Raw genomic sequence first — 18,915 nt, 5'->3', positions numbered from 1 at the left:
GTAGCATGTCTGAGTTAAATCTTCTGCTGGCATCCATAGAATCGGGGTCCTAGTGTCTGTCTCTACCTTTTCTTTTGTCTTGCTCTTGGCAACCTTGAACTCACCCACAAGGGTACACTTTCTCAAATGCTATTTTTAGCTCTGTGTCTGAGCCCTTGCCTGTACAATGGAGATGATAATAGTAATCGCTATGCATCAGACTGTTCTGAGGATTAGGTTAATAGAGTTTAAGTGCTGGCATGTAACAAACTCTCAATGAATCTCATTTGTTGGTTTGCTGCAGTTGTTACTGTGATGGTCATTGTGGGTCCAGGATGCCCCATGTAGATCTGTTTATAGCCTCTCACAGAACCCAGGTCTGTGCTTCCTTAGAATGCCCTCCTCACTTCCATAAGCATCAGTTACTGCAGGAGCCCCACTGAGAAAGATTTTTTCCAGAAAGTGTTCCTTTATCCAAATTAATCATTGCTTTTCTCTGTGTGCCAGAACATTTACCTCTCAGTATATTTGACTCTTTGAAAATAAAATGTGTTCTCAATTGATTATTTTATATTTGCCTCACTGCCCCAAATAGATGGTAAACTTTCCATGGACATATGGTAAACTTCTGACTTCCTTTGTATCCCTTGGAGTACCTAGGAAAAATTTTGTGTGTAAGTGTCTTGTTACTAACAAGTAGATACACCTTGCAGTGTTCACTGTGTCAATGTATTGTCTGTTATATATCCCTTCCTTTGTCCTGACTTTGGAAGGAGTTTGCTTTTAAAAAAAAAGATAAAACATCAAAGAGTTCCCTGAAGTATTAATTCTGCTTTCATTATTTTAAGGTAATCTTTGATGGCGAAGAAGCAGTGGATGCTGGCGGTGTCACAAAGGAGTTCTTTCTTTTACTGTTAAAAGAACTTTTGAATCCTATCTACGGAATGTTTACCTACTATCAGGATTCAAATCTCTTGTGGTTTTCAGATACTGTAAGTTAGTGATATTGCAGTTAAACAGATGGATTGAATTAAACTTTTCTTTTTGTGGTCAGACCGATCTCCTGACTTCTGACTTTGCCAAGGGGAGTATAACAAAGATAATTTAAACAATCCAATAGTGTATCTAGTCTTCATATTTCACTTGTTGCCAAGATCTCATGTTTTGTCACTCATCAGCCCCATTTCCCTTTCTAGTAGTTAAGATCCCAGGTTTTGTTACTCTTTGAAGGGTAAAAAGAACACAGTGTGATAAAGAAATGGGTTTTATGACATGTGGAAAGTGGTAGTCAAATATGTCTTAGCTTAATAATAACAGTGGTATGTATGTGTGTGAGTACTTCTACAGATACATGCACACACTGTATTTTTGGAAATTCAGTAGAAGAGCTAAACTTTCAATGGCATCCGTTTTTAACCAGACTATAATTTAGTTCTTGTTTTCTTTTCTTTTCTTTTTTTTTTTTTTATTTTGAGAGAAACAGAGAGAACAAGTTGGGGAGGGGCAGAGAGAGAATCCCAACTAGGTTCTGTGCTGTCAGTGTAGAGCCTGATGCGGAACTCGAACCCACGAACTGTGAGTTCATGACCTGAGTCAAAACCAAGAGTTGGATGCTAACTGACTGAGCCACCCAGGCATCCCTAGTTCTTTTTCCTGTTGGAGTTTTCTCCCTAGATCTGCACTGTTCTAAAAAGGTAACTATTACCCACACGTGGCCACTTAAATTTAAATCGTATTTTATTAAAATTAAATAATATGTAATGGAGAGCCTGGGTGGCTCAGTTGGTTAAGCATCCAACTTCGGCTTAGGTCATGATCTCAACAGTCTATGAGTTCGAGCCCTGTGTCGGGCTCTGTGCTGACAGCCTGGAGCCTGCTTCGGATTCTGTGTCTCCCCCTCCTCTCTCTGCCCCTCCCCTGCTTGTGCTCTGTCTCTCTCTCAAAAATAAACATTAAAAAAAAATTAAATAATATTTAAGATTTATTTTCAGAGTTGTGCTGGCCACATTTCAAGTGTTCAGTGGGTGTAGCTGGTGGCTACAGTATTGTATAGCATGGAATAGAATGTTTCCATCATTGCACGAAGTCCTATCGGATAGCATTGCTTCAGAAGATTATATGCTATTGTCTCTGTCTCTAGATGGAGCTGTAGATGCTTAACGTTGTTTGCATTGAATTTTTTGGTGGGATAATTGAACTTTTGTCAGGGTGTTTCTCTGCTTCAGAAGGTAACTAAATATTAATGGGGTCTTTATTCTTTTATACCGAAAGTATTCTGAGGTAAATGGCAGAGTGTTTGGAGGGCTGCAAGCACTGCCTTTCTTTTTAACACATTTGTATGCATATTGAAAAGTGTTTTGTAGAGCACAACTGGTTTCACTTGATCGGCATAACCTGTGGACTAGCTATCTACAACTCCACAGTGGTTGATCTCCACTTCCCATTGGCTCTCTACAAGAAGTTACTGAATGTAAAGCCTGGCTTGGAAGATCTAAAGGAGCTGTCACCCACTGAAGGAAGGTACAGAACTAAAAGATAGGCAGATTGGTGTGGGGAATTGCTCTGGCTACCTGTGGCACAAGGATTAAAGGTTGAAAATACCTCACGGACAAGCTTGAGCTTATCAAGACATAGGGCTAGACTCTTAAGATGCAGATGCACCACTCCTTGCTTGAAGCATTGCTGGTGGCACCCCAAGGGCAGAGGGGAAAAAAGGAAAATGGAGGTCATAGTTGCCCAGGGGTACCAAATAATCCCAACCTTCCTTATCCTGAACAAAAAATGAAGACTTAGAGACTCGTCATGGTCCAGAAATACAGAGGGAGAAAGTATTGAAAAGGGAGCATTAAAAAAGTTTTTTAATTGAGATATAATTCAAATACCATGGTACTTATTTAAAATATAAATTCAGTGACTTGTAGTATATTCAGATTGTATAGCTATCACTGCAATTGTAGAATATTTTCATCACCTGAAAGAGAAACTTGGTGCTCCTTAGTTGTCATCCCGTCTTCTCATCCCCAAGCCCTAGACAAGAACTAACCTAACTTTCTGTCTGTGTAGACTTGCCTGTTCTGAATATTTCATATAAATGGAATCATGTAATCTATGGTCCTTGGTGTCTGGCTTCTTCCAAACCCAGCATGTTTTCAAGGTTGATCCATGTTATAACATGTGTCTGTACTTCATTGCCTTTTATTGGCAAATAATATTCCATTGCATGGATATATATCACATTTTGTTTACCCGTTCATTAGTTAATAGTTGATGGAAATTTGTGTTGTTTCCACTTTTTGGCTATCACGGATGATGCTACTGTGGACATTCTTGTACAAGTTTTTGTGTAGATGTAAGTTTTCATTCCGCTTGGGTGTATACCTAGGAGTCAAATTACTGGGGCCATATAGAAGCTCTGTGTTTAGTCTTTTGAGGAACTGCCAAACTGTTTTCCAGAGTAGTGGAGCCATATATATGTATATATATGCCATATATATACACACCCATTTTGATATTTATTTTTGAGAGAGAGAGAGAGACAGAGACAGAGACAGAGCATGAGTGGGGCAGAAGCAGAGAGAGAGGGAGACACAGAATCCAAAGCAGGCTCCAGGCTCTGAGCTGTCAGCATAGAGCCCGATGCGGGGCTTGAACTCATAGATTGCGAGATCATGACCTGAGCCAAAGCCGGACTCTTAACCATCCGAGCCACTCAGGCACCCTTTGGAACCATATTTTTTTGTTGTTCTCTTTCTGGCTTTTAAAACCCCTTTTCTTCTGAGTGTTTCTGCCTTGATTTTAGTTAGCATAAGATCACATATATTTTAAAAAACTTGTTTCTTTGGATTTTGGTAAACAGTATAATCCTTTTGGCTTCAATAGGAAGGAACATCCCCTTTTCTAGAAAAGAGTACTGATTTTAAGATGGAGACAGAGGAAGTGTGATTTCTAAGGTACCCTCTGGATATGAGAATGCCACACCACCTGGGTTGGACATACCACTGAGAAACCATAAAGGATAGGAGGGATGGGTGCATAGAGAAGAAGAGAAAACTTTAGAAGGAGTTTCAAAAAAATAGTAGAGGAGACCCTGGCAGGGGGTAACTGAAGGAAAAGGCTAGAGAGTAGTTGAAGTGTGTGCTATATACTTTGCCAGCCTGGCTAAGGATAGATTTCAAGTAATGATTTTGGGTGGTTAACTGGGAGTGGATTTAAACTCCACACTAGGAATTTTCTTCCTGGGCCACTCTTGATGGAATTGTCAGACTTGGAGCTCACTAAAGAAGAGAGTGTGAATGAGGTCTGGTTACAAGGATGTATTCTCTTGAAAGCTAGGATGTGAACGTTACTGGCATAAACATATTCTTGTTTTCAGGGTACATGTTTGTGTTCTTTAGTATGACAGACACTAGAGTGTCTTTACCATACAGAGCCCCTTGCATTAACAAGTAAGCCATTACGATTCCTACGTAGATGAGGTGACTTTGTGGCTTTTTTATGATGGAAGGTTATTCTAATACATGTGGATGAAGACATTCTGTAGGGCCACTGCAGTACCATGTTCTCATATGGACTTCCAAGCAATACCAGGGTTAAATGAACACAGGTATGTCAGATCTAAATCCATCATCGTTTCTTCACAAATCCAGTAAGACTTGTCAGTGGGAAAAGAGAACAATTAATGTCTTACAGGTCTACTGCCATATTTTTTTTTTTCAGGTATAAGTAACACAATTTTCTGTCAGTCTGGATTGATGTTTGTCCTAGAATCTTCTTTTAGTTTTTCCTTGCAAACAATCTGGATATATGACTGAGGTAGAAACCCTGTTGCAGTATCTAACTTGCCTCTTTTCATTTCTCCATTATTCTATGATTAGGAGTCTTCAAGAACTTTTAGATTACCCTGGGGAAGATATTGAGGAGACTTTCTGCCTCAATTTCACGGTAAGGATTTCCACAGTTTACTTCTGATTGTGGCATTCTCTTTCATTGTGCTCACAAGTCATAATTAACATTTAGTTTTTCTCCAAATCAAAGAATAAATTCACGGTCTCCTCTGAACAAATTTTATTTTAGTTATAGTGTCTTGAGTGTTAAAGGAGCTGAGTAAATATGTTTAATACATGAGTGAATGATTCATCTGTGTAAAGTTACTGAAACATTAATCCTCTTTACTCTTGATACATAGATTTCTAGAATTGATATCATTTTCTCTTTGATTGCATTTATTGGCCACTGCATGTCTTAAAACACAGGATATCTTTTAAGGTGCCAATGTTTTCTGAATCAGGTTCTTTCTCTTTCCCAAGAATTTTCTGTATTATAAGTAGTGATTAAGCTACATTTGTTCCTAAAGCTTCTCGCAGTCATTTGGATTCTAGAAAGATAAGTGGTGAACACAATTGACACATCTCTTTTTTTCCCTCCTTAAATATAGATTTGTCGAGAAAGCTATGGAGTGATTGAACAGAAGAAGCTGATACCTGGGGGAGACAAAGTGACTGTGCGCAAGGAAAACAGGTTAGTCCTGACCTCGGACTATTGTATATGTTGCTACTTTATTTCTCTGCACTTTTAAGACCAAGATTGAAGTTAATCCTTAATCCCTTCTGCAGAGGAAGCAAGGGTAACAGAGCAAGAATTTGCAGATTGTAATTAATTTTTAATATTAGAGGAAGCACGAGACCAAGATTCAGGAGATAACTGTTGTAGATCTAAAAAACCAGACCTCTTCTTGCATCCTTTCACATTTTTAAAGACAGCTAGAAGATTGTGTGGTCTCATGTAACATTCAGTAACCTTCTCTGTCATGTTAGCTTTCCAGACTAGGAAGCCTCACCTTTGGGGAAAGTAAGTGCCCAACAAAAGTGGCTTCAGATGATGAAATTACCTTGACTCCAGGAACCTATTATAGAGGCTACTCTTATGTCAGGTAGGGGTTTCAACCAAAACTCAGTAAGAATCTCTTGGAGCTAAAAGTACTGTCCTTTTGTTATCTGCATAACATTGGTATTTTGTTAACAGCTTATGATCCACTTTTTAAAAAATATATAAACAGGCTTATAGGGGCAGTTGGGTGGCTTAGTTGGTTAAGCGTCTTGACTCTTGATTTCAACTCAGGTCATGATCTCAGTTCTTGAGTTCAAGCCCTGCATCGGTCTCTGTGCTGTCAGTGCAGAGCCTGCTTGGAATTCTGTCTCCCTCTCTGCCTGTCCCCGGCTTATGTGCACTCACACTCTCTGTCTCTTAAAAATAAATAAATAAACTTAAAAAAAAACCAACAGCTTATATATTCCATATAATCTGATAATATTTTTAGAATTGGAAATTTATGACAGATCATAGAGGGGAGTTTTTGGCCCAGGAGATTTCTCTTTTAGTTTTGATGATTGTTTTATAACCTATGTATGTAGGTATCTGCCTTTAGTTTTTCAAAGGATGTCTGAGCTTTTGTATCAGGTTTCAGACAAGATAATGTGTGCATCATTTTTTAGAAGCTAACAATGGGCTAGGCAGGAGGCCCAAGGAGGGGAACATTCAGAATGTCTTTATGTTATGATGAGTCATCATAAAGCTCTCTGTTTGATATACTGGGTTGGGCAGTGGTCTAGTGCAGGCATAGGCGATTTGTGATGTAGTCTGCAGTCGACGCAGTTGGGACTTACAGCTCTTTCATATCTTTATAAAAGCATTTCTCTTAAAGTACTTTTTGTCTCTGCTTTTTTTCCCTCTCTCTTTCTGGGTGAGTTTTTCTCTCTTTGTGTCTCTGCTTCTCTCTCTGTCACCCACTATTTGTCCTTATTCAATAGACATTTCTTTGAATCAACAATTGGATTGAATAGTTCAGAGACAAGCTACGCAGGAATACTGAAATATAACACAGTTTGTTTAGGGTGTAAGCTGTTCTCACATGCAACCGTATTTTGGAAGCGAAATAAAAAGACTCATTTGGGTGGTTGAATCTAAAGGAGTTCGGAGAAATCAACTTGGGACAGACGTACCTGTGCACCCGGGAGGACAGATACAGCATAGAGCTAGGTTAGGAAGCCTACTAAGATTGAATAACAGATAGAGGCAGAGACCACAGTAAAAAGTGAAAGGTGCTCTGTAAAGTGGTGGCTAAATCTTTGTTGTTATTTCAGGGAGAGAACAGTGACTGAGTGGAGCGTGGGGGGCATTGCTGGGGGACTTCATTTGGAGGACTCACACTAGCTTAGCCTTGGGGGTTAGTTTGTAGAAGTCTTTGGAAATTAGGTGTGGACTTCATTCAGCAGGTAGTAAGACACCACTGTTGGTTTGTGAGCAGAGGAGTTGCATGATAGAAATAGGTTCCTGGGACACTTTCTTTTTTCTTCTTCTTTTCTTTCTCCACTGTTTATATCTGTTGCTGACACATACACACTCACGGACAATGCTTAAGCCCAAGAGTGGTGCTGAGTCAGTGTGGAAGAACGTGCTTCTCTTTACAAGGCATGTGGGTTCCTGTCCTCCTCCTTTGCACTTGTTTGACTCTAATTGACTTCAGGGATGCTCCTACAACACATTTTTCAATAAGGATGTTCTGATGGCACACAGTTTCCTTAAAGGAACGATAATACATAAATTTAAGAGAGTAAAAAGAAGGAAACCCACATCATTCTTTAACTTGTATTGTGAAACTCCATTATTCTATTACCATGACGTTCTAAAAAGTAGCTTCAGAAGTGTTCAAGTCTTTGTACAATGCAGACTGCTATGGTTTTAAATATTGCCGGGCAGAGTGTGGCGGATCCCTGCTTAGATTGCCAGTATACTGTGTTTGAGTTTAAAGTGTGGAACAGCTTCTGTCTTTGGTGAAGTTTAGGTTTTGGCTTTTCTGGGTCACTAGCACTCATTGAGCACATAGCGAACTCATCCATGCTGTTTTAGGCGTTATTGTACATGGCTTTGTAGTTGTGTCGGGAGGCAGACCTTGTTTCTGTCACACAGTTACCTATTAGAGAAGCTTCTGAGAACTTAGTGTGATTACTGCCACATTACTTAGTATCACTGTCATGGTTAGGGACAACTAGAGAGACACGAGTGAATTTCTATTCTTTTTATTTTATGCTGCAAATGTAGAAATCATATCAGTAAAACATTTTGAGATCCTTGTAAGAAATGTTGCCTACAACTGTGCAAGATTAATCATTGCAGCTGTTTTTTCCTTTTGTCTATTATATGTCATAATCTCATCAGAGAGGATTGGGGTCCTTTTGGTTATTTATTAGATGGGTCTAAGAAAAGTAGATAAAAGAACTATATAAGAATAATACCTTCTGGATTTTAACTTGGGCAGTTGAGTACACAGATACTGCTCACATTGAAGTTATTTTTATTGACTTACCAGTTAGTTATTTGCTGTCACCGCTGCCCTGGAGGAAAATGCCAGAAAGGTACCAATTCTTAATCCATAATTTATTGTATTCCATTTGGTCTTAAAATTTCATTCTGTCCTTGGATAAGAGCTTCAGACAGGCAAATGAGTTACAAGCATCCAAGTAAAAGAATATCCGTGGGTGATTGCTGGTGGCTACACCCTAGCCAAATCTTGCCACAGCTGGTAATCACATCTGGATAATGACCACTCATGGTTAAGTATTTCTCATACTGTGTAACATGGTGTTATTACCATTAATGAAAAATGTATGTATCATTCTAGATTCCCCCAAATTGACTTCAATTTAATGTAGTCAAATTAAATGCAGTTGATGTCTTCCCCCATTTCTGTCATATCAAAAGAGGGATGGGGAGCGTAGTAAAAAGATCACACAGTGAGGCATGCCAGGCTTAAAGTAGGTGCTCCAAAGAGCATCCTGATTCCATAGAAAGAACCTGAGAATAAAACTCATACATGACAAACACTTCCAGGTCCTTAACATCTACTGAAGTTAGGACTGCTCAAAGACTTGAGTTGATCTCTTCAGATGGTCTCTAAGAGGTGTAATCTTTAAGATCTACCTTGTATTTGCATTGGGCTGTTACGGGAATAGCAGATGGTTAAAACGCCAGTAACATTTCTTGAGTACTTAATATTTGTCCAGCACTATACTAAGAACTTCAGATGTAATCCTCTCCACTTTACAGATGCAGAAACTGAGCCAGAGAGAGGCATAAGTAACTGTTCAAGGTTACACAGCTAGAAATCTAGGATTCAGAGCCAGAGGCAGGATTCAAAGCCAGGCATTTTGAGTGAGAGCCTGTGCTCCATAAATGTCAGCACATTGCCCCATAGATGCCAAGACCAGAACTTGAGTTTCCATCCACCACCCCCTCCCTAACCCAGTATGAAAAATGACGTAGAAGAGTTTGCTATTTTCCTTTCAGGAACACTATGCAGTTTGAAAAAAAGGTTGGCTTAGGTGAAAATGTACTATATATGTGTAAAATTATATGTCTGAATTTTTAAACTTAGCTTGAGACGATGCTTATATTTAGCATATCATTACAAAGCCCTCATGGATACCTTTAATAATGACTACACAGTCTGCCTTGTGAATGTGTGTGTTCTGTTCTCTCACTTTGGGGTATTTGGCTTCTATGTTCTTTTTTATTTCTCTCCTTCCTCCTTCATTTTTAATAAGACTTTTCAAGCATCTTTTGTGTATAAAGCTTTCTTTGTTTGCCTTTAAAATTGCTTTTTTAATGGATAATATCCCAAGGATGAAATTGAATTAGTGTATATCATTTTGAATCAGTTGATAAATGTTTTTGCTAAATTGATTTTGCTAATGAATTATATACAACTTACACGTTATCATCAGTGTATGAGAGTACTCATTTTACCTAATCCTTATAAGCACTAAGTATTCTCCTAAAAAAAATAATAAATTATCTTGCATTTGTAAAATTTTGCATTTCTTCCACACATAGTCTACTTTACATATTCTGCACAGCTTTGATGCATTTTACTGTGAATTAGATAGAAGTGGACAATATTGTGAATGTACTAAATGCCACTGAATTGTTCATTTAAATGGTTAATTTTATGTTATGTGACTTTCTCCTCAATAAAAAATGTTTGTGTACATGTGTGCACGTGCAAATGTGTCTCTGCGTCTGCCTTGAGTGTTAACTCTCTGGCAGGGAGAACTGCTGTGTCATGCTTAGGATGCGACACTTTTCTGCGTAATGCTCTGAGAGACTGAATTGAATGTGTAATGCATGTTGCTTTTCTTTCTGCCAGTTATTTTGTGCTTTAGTGACAAATTTGGGCATGTAATGGATTAAAAATGGTTTCTGAGTGATAATGTTTGACCCATCTTAAAGGCAGGGTATCCTGCTAGACGTAAACATGCAAGTTCTATGGCTGTCGGAGAAACTATCAAATGAGCAGTGCAGGAAACAGAGGGTAAAGATCAACTCAGTTGGGAAACGGTGGAAATTGACTGACATTGGTGAAAGGCATCGTAAACACCCCTGTATCCTGGGAAAGTGGCCAACAGTGGTGTGACTAGTAGCTAGAAAACCCTACAGCTAAAGTCTTACCATAAGTGGAAGAAAGACTGCTGGCCAGAGCACTCGGCTGGGAATGCGTGTATTCCAGACCTCGCTGGAGCCCTGGTCAACCTAGTGCTGCCCTCTTGGGATATGTCTTTCTGCCCCAGGCAGGGTTGCAGTATTTCCTCTTTTTAAAGTAGTCTGCTGATGTCCTGTATGTATTTCTGTATTGGGACTAAATGATTTTCGTATGATTTGTAGGAACTCTATATTACATTAAGACTATTTTTTGTAAATTGGACTCCTGTTTGCTTTTGGAAATGTGGAGTGCTTGTGTTTAAATTTTTATAATTTATTAGTTTGTGTGTTGTCATGTCTGTTACTTCTTTTGGTCTTATATTACTAATCTCAGTCTTCCCCTGCCCAGTAATTGATAAATACATCATGTATTTTCTTCACTTAAAAAAAATTTGGGGGGGGACCTGTACTCTAAGGTGAAAGCTTGAATTGTTTCCATATTGGTGGTTTCCTTAGCTATTCATACAGGTGAACATTAGGTTAATTATATTAAGGTCCAGATTCAGTTTGGGTTTTGATTTGATTGTGATAAATTAAAAGTTAATTTGGGCATAATTGTCACTTTTGTGATATTCAATCTTACCATCCAAAGACCTTAACGTTTGTTTCTTTGTTTTTCCTTTTCACATAGGCTATACGTATTTTTTGTTAGAGGTTTTTATAAATATTTTGATTTCTTCTTTCTATTCTGAAAGTGTCTTTTCATTTATACTGATCATTATTAGTACCTACAGATAGTTAATGGCTTTTGTATATTTATCCGGCAGCTCGTCAATTTCTCAAACATATTCAGTATTAATAATTTTCAGCTGATTCTCTTGGGTCTTCTGTATATAATTACATGAATGCAAAAAAATTTTCCCCAATAATTACACTCCTTATTTGTTGCATTCATTTTTTCTTTTTACTAGATGGACCTAGAAAAATATTAAACAAGTCTCTTATTTCTAGAGATAAGAAATAAATACTGAGTTTCATTAGTTTTTTTTTTTTTTTTTTTTGCTTCTGTTAATATAATCTTTGACTTCTTATGTAAATATGTTATTTTGATTTTCTCTTTTGGTTGGCCTGGCCCTAAGGATGATTAATATTACATTAAGGTTCATTTAACTCTACTATTGCCATTAGCAACAGGTCAGAGCTGCCTTCCAGTCCTTAAGGTAAAGCAGTCTCATTTCGCTTCTGCATAATTTTAACCCTTAAAAGAAATGGAAGAAAATGCATTTCAGTTTTTTATTTTGGGTGTGTGTGGGGGGGGGTCTTTAATTTTAAACTATTTTTTCTTCATTCAGAATGCCCAAATGTAAAGTTGAAGTAGGCCTTTTTGTATATTTATAATATCACATTAAAAGTCTTTTATCTCTTCTGGGAGGAATTCAAAACCTGATTTTACACTGAGGAGACCAAAACGAGACAGTTTATTGAATTTCCAGTTTCTGAATTAAAAGCCACATTCTTCTCTGATGAAGAATCATAAACTTAAGAATACAATGTTGTCTATTTTCTCCCCTTTTGTACCTGGGGAGGGAAGGAGGATTGAATTTCCAATCAGTGTCTTTATCTTTCATGTAATAATAAAACAATAATAAAATAATAATAATAGCTGAATTTCTTGAAGCACTGAGTATGTGTCAGATACTAGCCTACACTTTGTGTATTAACTGACTTTTCATAATTGTGAGGAAGGGACTGTTACTATCCCCTTTTATAGAAGGAGAAACTGAACACAGACCAACTGAATTGCCTGAGGTTCATTGCTTACAAGAGGCAGAGCTGGGATTTAATTCCAGGCAGAGTATTCTGAATCCTTTTGTTTTTTGAAAATAGTTTTATTAACACTACAGTGGTAAACAACTTTATGCTTGTTTCTTCGTAGATCACGGAGTCACACAAAATTCAAAACCCACAAAGAAGCTAAAAGTCTTTACATTAAATGTGTCCTTCCTAAAAATCCTTAACTGTATGTCAGTCTATCCTCAAGCAGTAAAATTTGAATATGCACCATTTTTTATTTAATATGTCACATTTACATAGCAAAATAATGAAGGCACAGCTAATACAAGCAAACTTAAACCCTTCTACTTCTGAGCTGGGGGTGGGGACACACTTGGATTGGTTCTTCAAGTATATATTTTTTCCAAACATTAGCTTCGTTGAAGAGTTCTGGTAATTTTCACAGCTACATTCTAAAAGCTACATGACAAAAGACTTCACAAGGATCAAACTACATAACACTGAATACACATGCTTTACAGAATTGGCTACATTCTACATCTTTTCAAGTAAATTAATATTTCTAGAATGCTAGGTAAAAGGATTTAATACTTAAACATTTTGGGTTTGTTTTTTTTACACCTTTGTAAATAGACACTACCAAGAAAACACATAAACATGAGACTGTAAATAACAAACACGTATGTTGACAATATTATACAGGTTATACACCCTCCTTCTCAGAACCATGTTGTTTCTCTAAATTCAAATATTCAGAACATTCTTTAGAATTTGAAGTGGCAGTTTTCCAGGCCTCATTAAGCAGTCCTGTCATGATCTCCATCACAGGCTTCCTCCATTCCTCACTCTTCTCTCAAGTGTAAAGCTGATGTCTGGGTTACAAAAGCAAAGTCTTAAGATGAGAGTCTTGGGTTCTGCTTTTCCTGCACTGGAAAATGTCCAGACTAAAGAAACTGAAGAATTAAACATTGAGAACATGTTCAGTCTTGGCCTGGGTGTTCCGTGTGTAGTGTGATGGCTGTGGGATGAATAGGTTTCAAAGTGACATTCTTTACTTCACATCTACTTGACACCCTTACTAAGCCTCAGTTGCAGTCCTCACAGAAGAGATCATGAAAAACTCATTTTAAATTTAACTCGTTTTCCTCAACACCTTTTGATATATTTATTGTTTCAAAATGAAAATCAAATTTGAAACGGGCTGGCCAGGATCTGATTGCTTCAATTTAATATTAGGAATGTCAGTATTGATTCGTTGTATTTTGGTCCCAAACCTGAGCCTTATTTTCAAGTCCACCAATATTCAAAAAAAAAGAAAAGAAATAGGGTATTTGTTTTCCGCGTCATTCTCTTCAGAATCTCTGCCCCCGCTTATTTCTTGGCGTCATCAGACACCTCAGAATGGGGACCCTCATCTTTGGCAGCGGCCGCCTCCGCAGCAGCCTCTGCCGCAGCTTCCTCCTCCTCCTCCTCCTCCTCTTCCCCCTCCTCCTCATCCTCGTACTCTTCCTCGTCGTCGTCCTCCTCCTCCCCTTCTAAGGTCCATGCACATCCCTCCATCTCACCAGTGAGCTCTTGGATCTTGGCAAGTAGGGGCTTATAGATGTCGTTATACTTTTTTTCCAGAGCCTGAAATTCCTTATCAAATTTGGCTTCTATCTTATCGCATCGTTTCTGCAGCTTTTTAAGGGCCAGGACTCGGCATTTCACCGAATTAGGCAGGCTCTCGATAAAGTCATTTTTCGGCTTTGGTGCATTCTCTGCTGGGGTCTGGGGCTCCTCGGCCGTCTGACCAGCCGCGCTGTCGGAGTCGCCAGCCGCGCTGTCAGAGTCTCCCCCCTGCGCACCGCCTTCCGCCATTACCTCCTCTGCTGCGGCCGCCTCCGCTGCCGCTGCCGCCGCCGCTGCCGCCGCCGCCTGGCTTGCCTCCGCAGGTCCCTGGTTTTCCGAGTCGGCCATGTTAACAGGAGAAGCTGCAGAGGTCTAGGGTGGCTCCCGCAGAGACCTGCACCCGAGCTGCACCAGAGATATCTTGAGGATGCGGCAAGTGGCGGTGACGTCGGCCGCGGCAGTGACGTCGGCCGCGGCCCCGCCCTTTTATCGCCAGCCCTTGACTGGCTCTCTACAATCAGCTGATGGTCTTGCCCCCATACTGCGCCAGCTTCCCCCTGTTGCTACCCTGCCATCTCCTTGGCACTGCAGCTGACGTCAGAACCTGTTTCTTGGATACCCTGCCCCCAGTCTGCCCACATACCTTCCCCCCTGTTGAGCTGGGCTGGGAATGACAGCAGTACCCAAGGCCCCCTTTCAGGAATTGCTTCAATGGCCTCAGTCTTTCTCAGTTTGCTGCTCTATCCCACTCAGGTCCTTGTATACAACTGTCAGTGTATCTGTCTTGGCCTTTGTCTGCACGACCCCACAACTGGCGTTGGTTGGGTGTCTCTGGCTTACTCTTGTGGAGTCAGCTTCGATCACCTCTCAGATTCCTATGAAGTCCTGTACAGAAAGCGAAGGCACTGTAGAACTAACTGTACCCCTCTGGGGTCCTGGGTGCATGTGTGTGGAGAGGGCAGTTTGCATGTCCATCTGCCCACTTAATAGCCCTTCTTGATCATTCCTCAGTTAGCGGCCTATGTATTGGTGGTAAAGTCTTCTCTCGGCTAGCTGGATCTTGGAAACCGTTTTGGAGCCATTTGGATAGGGAATCTCAGGACCGTTGGTATTCTGGAATGTGTTCTAGAAGTTCCCTCAGAAATCTTTGGCCCGTGGGCAGGAATAAAGCTGAAGGACCAAAGAAAAGCAAGGCCTTAGAAGGTGTTAGAAGCCTTAGGCCCAGGGTAAGGGCAGCATCCTATCCATGTGAATGCATGTATTAAGTACTGTGGTTTATGGGGGACACACAGACACACATGTGTACACACAGACATTGTCCCCAAGGCACTCCATAGTTGAGTATCTGCTTTGTGGTCTTGCTGGGGATTTGTATCTGAGAGCATTTTTAAAAGGTCTTAAAAAGGGAACTCTCCTTCTTTAAGAGCAAGATGAGAGTAGTCATTTTATTTTACTTCCTTACCTTGCTTATTAGATAGACCAAAGTGATAGCTTCTTGAATAAGGATGAGGACACATATTTTAGGTATGGAAGAAGATAAATGATCCTTCTTGGTATTTCTTAGGAATAGTTTCAAATTCAGCATTATTGGTTTAATTTTTTTTTTTTTTCCAACGTTTATTTATTTTTGGGACAGAGAGAGACAGAGCATGAACGGGGGAGGGGCAGAGAGAGATGGAGACACAGAATCGGAAACAGGCTCCAGGCTCTGAGCTATCAGCCCAGAGCCCGACGCGGGGCTCGAACTCACGGACCGCGAGATCGTGACGTGGCTGAAGTCGGACGCTTAACCGACTGCGCCACCCAGGCGCCCCAGCATTATTGGTTTAAATGCTTCTCTTTCAGTGTACTGGAACTTGCTGAAGCTCTTCCATCAAGCATATGAATGTTAGGAAATTACTTCCTAAAGTACAGTTGGTGCTATCTTGTGGTTTTTATGAATATTAAATTAGATAATAATATGTAAAGCCCTTAGTGTTGACATGTAGCAAGCACTTGATGTATTGGAGTGTTTTTTTTTACAAGTTAATTACATTCATTAATATGCAGAGATAACCTGCAATAATATTCCTTTTTAGAAAAGGACATTTTTGGGGGTGCCTGGGTGGTTCAGTCAGTTAAGCCTCCGACGTTGGCTCAGGTCATGATCTCACGGTTTGTGGGTTCGAGTCCCACATCAGGCTCTCTGCTGTCAGCGCAGAGCCCACTTTGGATCCTCTGTCTGCCCCTCTCTCCGCCCCTCTCCTGCTCCTACTCTCCCCAAAATAAAAACAAACATTAAAAAAAAAAAAAACAGATATTTTTGTGCCCTTCCCCAAAGAAAAGAACCTTTTACAAAAAGCCCAGTATATTCCCATTAGCAAACATCCTAGTTTTTTAAATGTATTTGTGATTCTTATTGTGTATTTTACTTTCTTATTTGTGCTTCAGATAATTTACTTTTTTTTTGTTACCATTTGTAGTGACAGGTCTTATTGTTAAGGCTGAAATTTCAGCTTAGCTGAGTTTAAATGTGATCATACATCTATATTTAGTTGGCTGACACTATACGTATTCCACGTATCACGTTATTAGTGGAAGAGAGATAATAAATTGAGAAGGCACTCAGAGACCAGAAAACGAAGGAGGCCACTCCATGCAGTTTACACAGAGTTGTATTCAGGGTAACTTACTGATGAGGGATCCGATGGTGGGCGAGCTGCAGAGTTATTCTCCGCAAAATCCAGATGTTAGTCCCCTGATTTTATAGGGCGAGGAGACAGGTAGATGGGCATTATAGTGAGAGCAGAGGGTTCCCATATACCTATATAAATGGCTTGCGTGCACCTGACAGCTAACCTATAACTTGTGGAACCATCTGTACATCAGGAAGGGGAAAGACCATGTTATCTCTATCAGATTCATGGGAGGCCAAAACAAGCCTCCCCCATAATTTTAAGGTATGTGTGTTAATCTCCAAGGGCCCGGAGCACGTATTCCCCGAGAGTAGTCACTGAGCAAACGTGAACAAGGTGGAGGACCAAAGATGGAGTCAGTATTGTCAGCAATCCTACCCATATATTCCATTTATCATCTCTTAATGGTTGCATTTACCTTGAGGTTAGGAATGCTTTCTCTCATTTTAAAGGTAAGGAACTTGGAAGCAGAAAAATAAAGTGAAATATTCTGTTACTGTATGTATTACTTGATTGACAGAATCAGAGGCAGAAACCAGGCCTCTGACTGTAGTGTAGAAGTTGTGACAGACTTTTTATAAAAAGCCAGAATTTTAATAAAATCCATTGACTTCCTTGAGTTGGCTGAGACAAACAGGATGTGCTCATCTTACAGGAATTTTATTTTGCCATCTTAAAAAATCTTAAACTTTAGTGTTAAGCTAGGCTACTTTTTTCAAAAAGGTCTTTTGTTGAGATATAATTTATTATATTTTACATATAATAAAAATACAATTTAATTATTAATTTATGTGTAATAAAATTTGTCCTTTGCTTTGGCAGATACAGTCATGTAAACACTACACTGAGATGTAGAACAATAACATCATCCCAAAAAACTCCTTCATAGTCCTTCCCTTGTCAGCCCTGCTGACCACTGATCCATCTCTAAAATTGTTTTTTTCCCAGAATGTCCTATAAATGGAATCATATGTGTGTGGACTTTTGAGTCTGGCCTTTTTCACTCACCATAATGCATTTGAGATTTATCTGTGATGTTGTGTACACTAGTCATTTTTTTCCCTTTTTATTACTGAGTAATATTCCCATTTGGGCTGTTTCCAATGTTTTGTGATTATAAATAATGCTGCAGTGAACATAAGTTTTTACTTCTCTTGGATACATAGCTACAAGTAGAATTGCTTGGTCATATTTTAAACGTATATTTAGCTTTTTGAGAAAGTTCCACAGTGTTCCAAAGTGACTATGCCATTTTGTTTTCACACATACAGTAACGTATGAGCTATAGTTATTCCAACGGCATTTGGTTGTCGGGTTTTTCCCCCTTAATCTAATAGCTGTGTATAGTATCCTAAACGATTAATGATGTTGAGTATCTTCCAATATACTTATGTGTCATTCATATGTCTTCTTTGATGAAATATCAGTTTATATCTTTTGCCCATTTTCTAAGTTGAGTTTTTTGTTTTCTTATTTTTTAATGGTTTTATATATTTTAGTTACAAGTCCTTTGTGAAATATGTGTTTTGTAAATATTTTTTCTAGTCCATGGTTTAGTCTTTTAATTTTTTTCAAAAAATAGAAATTTAAAATTTTGATAATTTTTTTGTCTTTTATGGATTGGGCTTTTGGTGTCATGGCTAAAAGATCTTTGCCAAATCTAAGGCCACAAAGATTTGTTCCTATGTTTTTTTCCAGAAGTTTTATAGCTTTCACATTTAGACTGTCATCCTTACTGATTTAGCTTTTATAGAAGTGTGAGGTATATGGATATATACCTTTTGCATGTGGATATCATGTTGATCCAGAACCATTTATTGAAAACACTGTCTGCTAAATTGCTTTTGCAAATTTGTTGAGAATTAGTTGACCATACTTGTGTGGGTATTTCTGGACTTTCTGTTGCATTGATTTATTTATGTGTCTATCTTTTTGCCAACAATACCCTTGATAGCTAACTTTGTAATAAGTCAAGAAATTAGGTAATGTTGAATTCTCTAACTTTGTTCTTTTTCAGTTGATTTGGCTCTCCTAGTTTCTTTACCTTTCTATATAAATCTCAGAATCAAATTAACAAACTTTTTTAAAGAACCTTACTACCATTTGAATCCAGACTTATACAAACCATTGGCAATGGATATAGTACTTGTTCTTTAAATTTATGTATTTTAAAATGTCACCTCGTTAAGAGTTGTCTCATTTTGTGGGCTTTATGGACTCTAGTGTATAATTGAGGCTGCAGTAACACAGAATTGTGAGTAACGTAGATGAGCTATCATGTTGTGAAAACTTTATCTCAGCATATTGTAATTTCTCATGTAGCTGTCACATTGGAAATGAAAAGAATCAAGGCAGGGGAAAGGGAGGACACTTAGATGAGGTG

At 38.9% G+C, this 18,915-nt stretch overlaps 2 protein-coding genes across 3 annotated transcripts in view; one reads left to right on the top strand and one right to left on the bottom strand.

The window, feature by feature from the left end:
• HERC3 (HECT and RLD domain containing E3 ubiquitin protein ligase 3) overlaps positions 1 to 18,915 on the top strand; it is a 111,334-nt gene that overhangs the window by 82,219 nt on the left and 10,200 nt on the right. For both annotated transcript variants that reach the window (XM_025921404.2, XM_086704599.1), the window contains exons 20-23: positions 828 to 971; positions 2,333 to 2,499; positions 4,854 to 4,920; positions 5,414 to 5,496. In XM_025921404.2, coding sequence (XP_025777189.1) covers positions 828 to 971; positions 2,333 to 2,499; positions 4,854 to 4,920; positions 5,414 to 5,496 — 461 coding nt within the window. The remainder of the gene's footprint in view (positions 1 to 827; positions 972 to 2,332; positions 2,500 to 4,853; positions 4,921 to 5,413; positions 5,497 to 18,915) is intronic.
• Positions 12,321 to 14,336, bottom strand: NAP1L5 (nucleosome assembly protein 1 like 5). The gene has a single exon (XM_086704600.1). The coding sequence runs from the start codon at positions 14,203 to 14,205 to the stop codon at positions 13,618 to 13,620; it is 588 nt and encodes a 195-aa protein (XP_086560726.1). The 5' UTR covers positions 14,206 to 14,336; the 3' UTR covers positions 12,321 to 13,617.

Source organism: Puma concolor, chromosome B1 (genome assembly GCF_028749965.1).
Source record: "Puma concolor isolate L17-30 chromosome B1, mPumCon1.1.hap2, whole genome shotgun sequence".
Classification (NCBI taxonomy): Eukaryota; Metazoa; Chordata; class Mammalia; order Carnivora; family Felidae; genus Puma; species Puma concolor.
The sequence above is the reverse complement of the archived record's forward strand: the minus strand, read 5'-3'. Positions and strand labels throughout refer to the sequence as shown.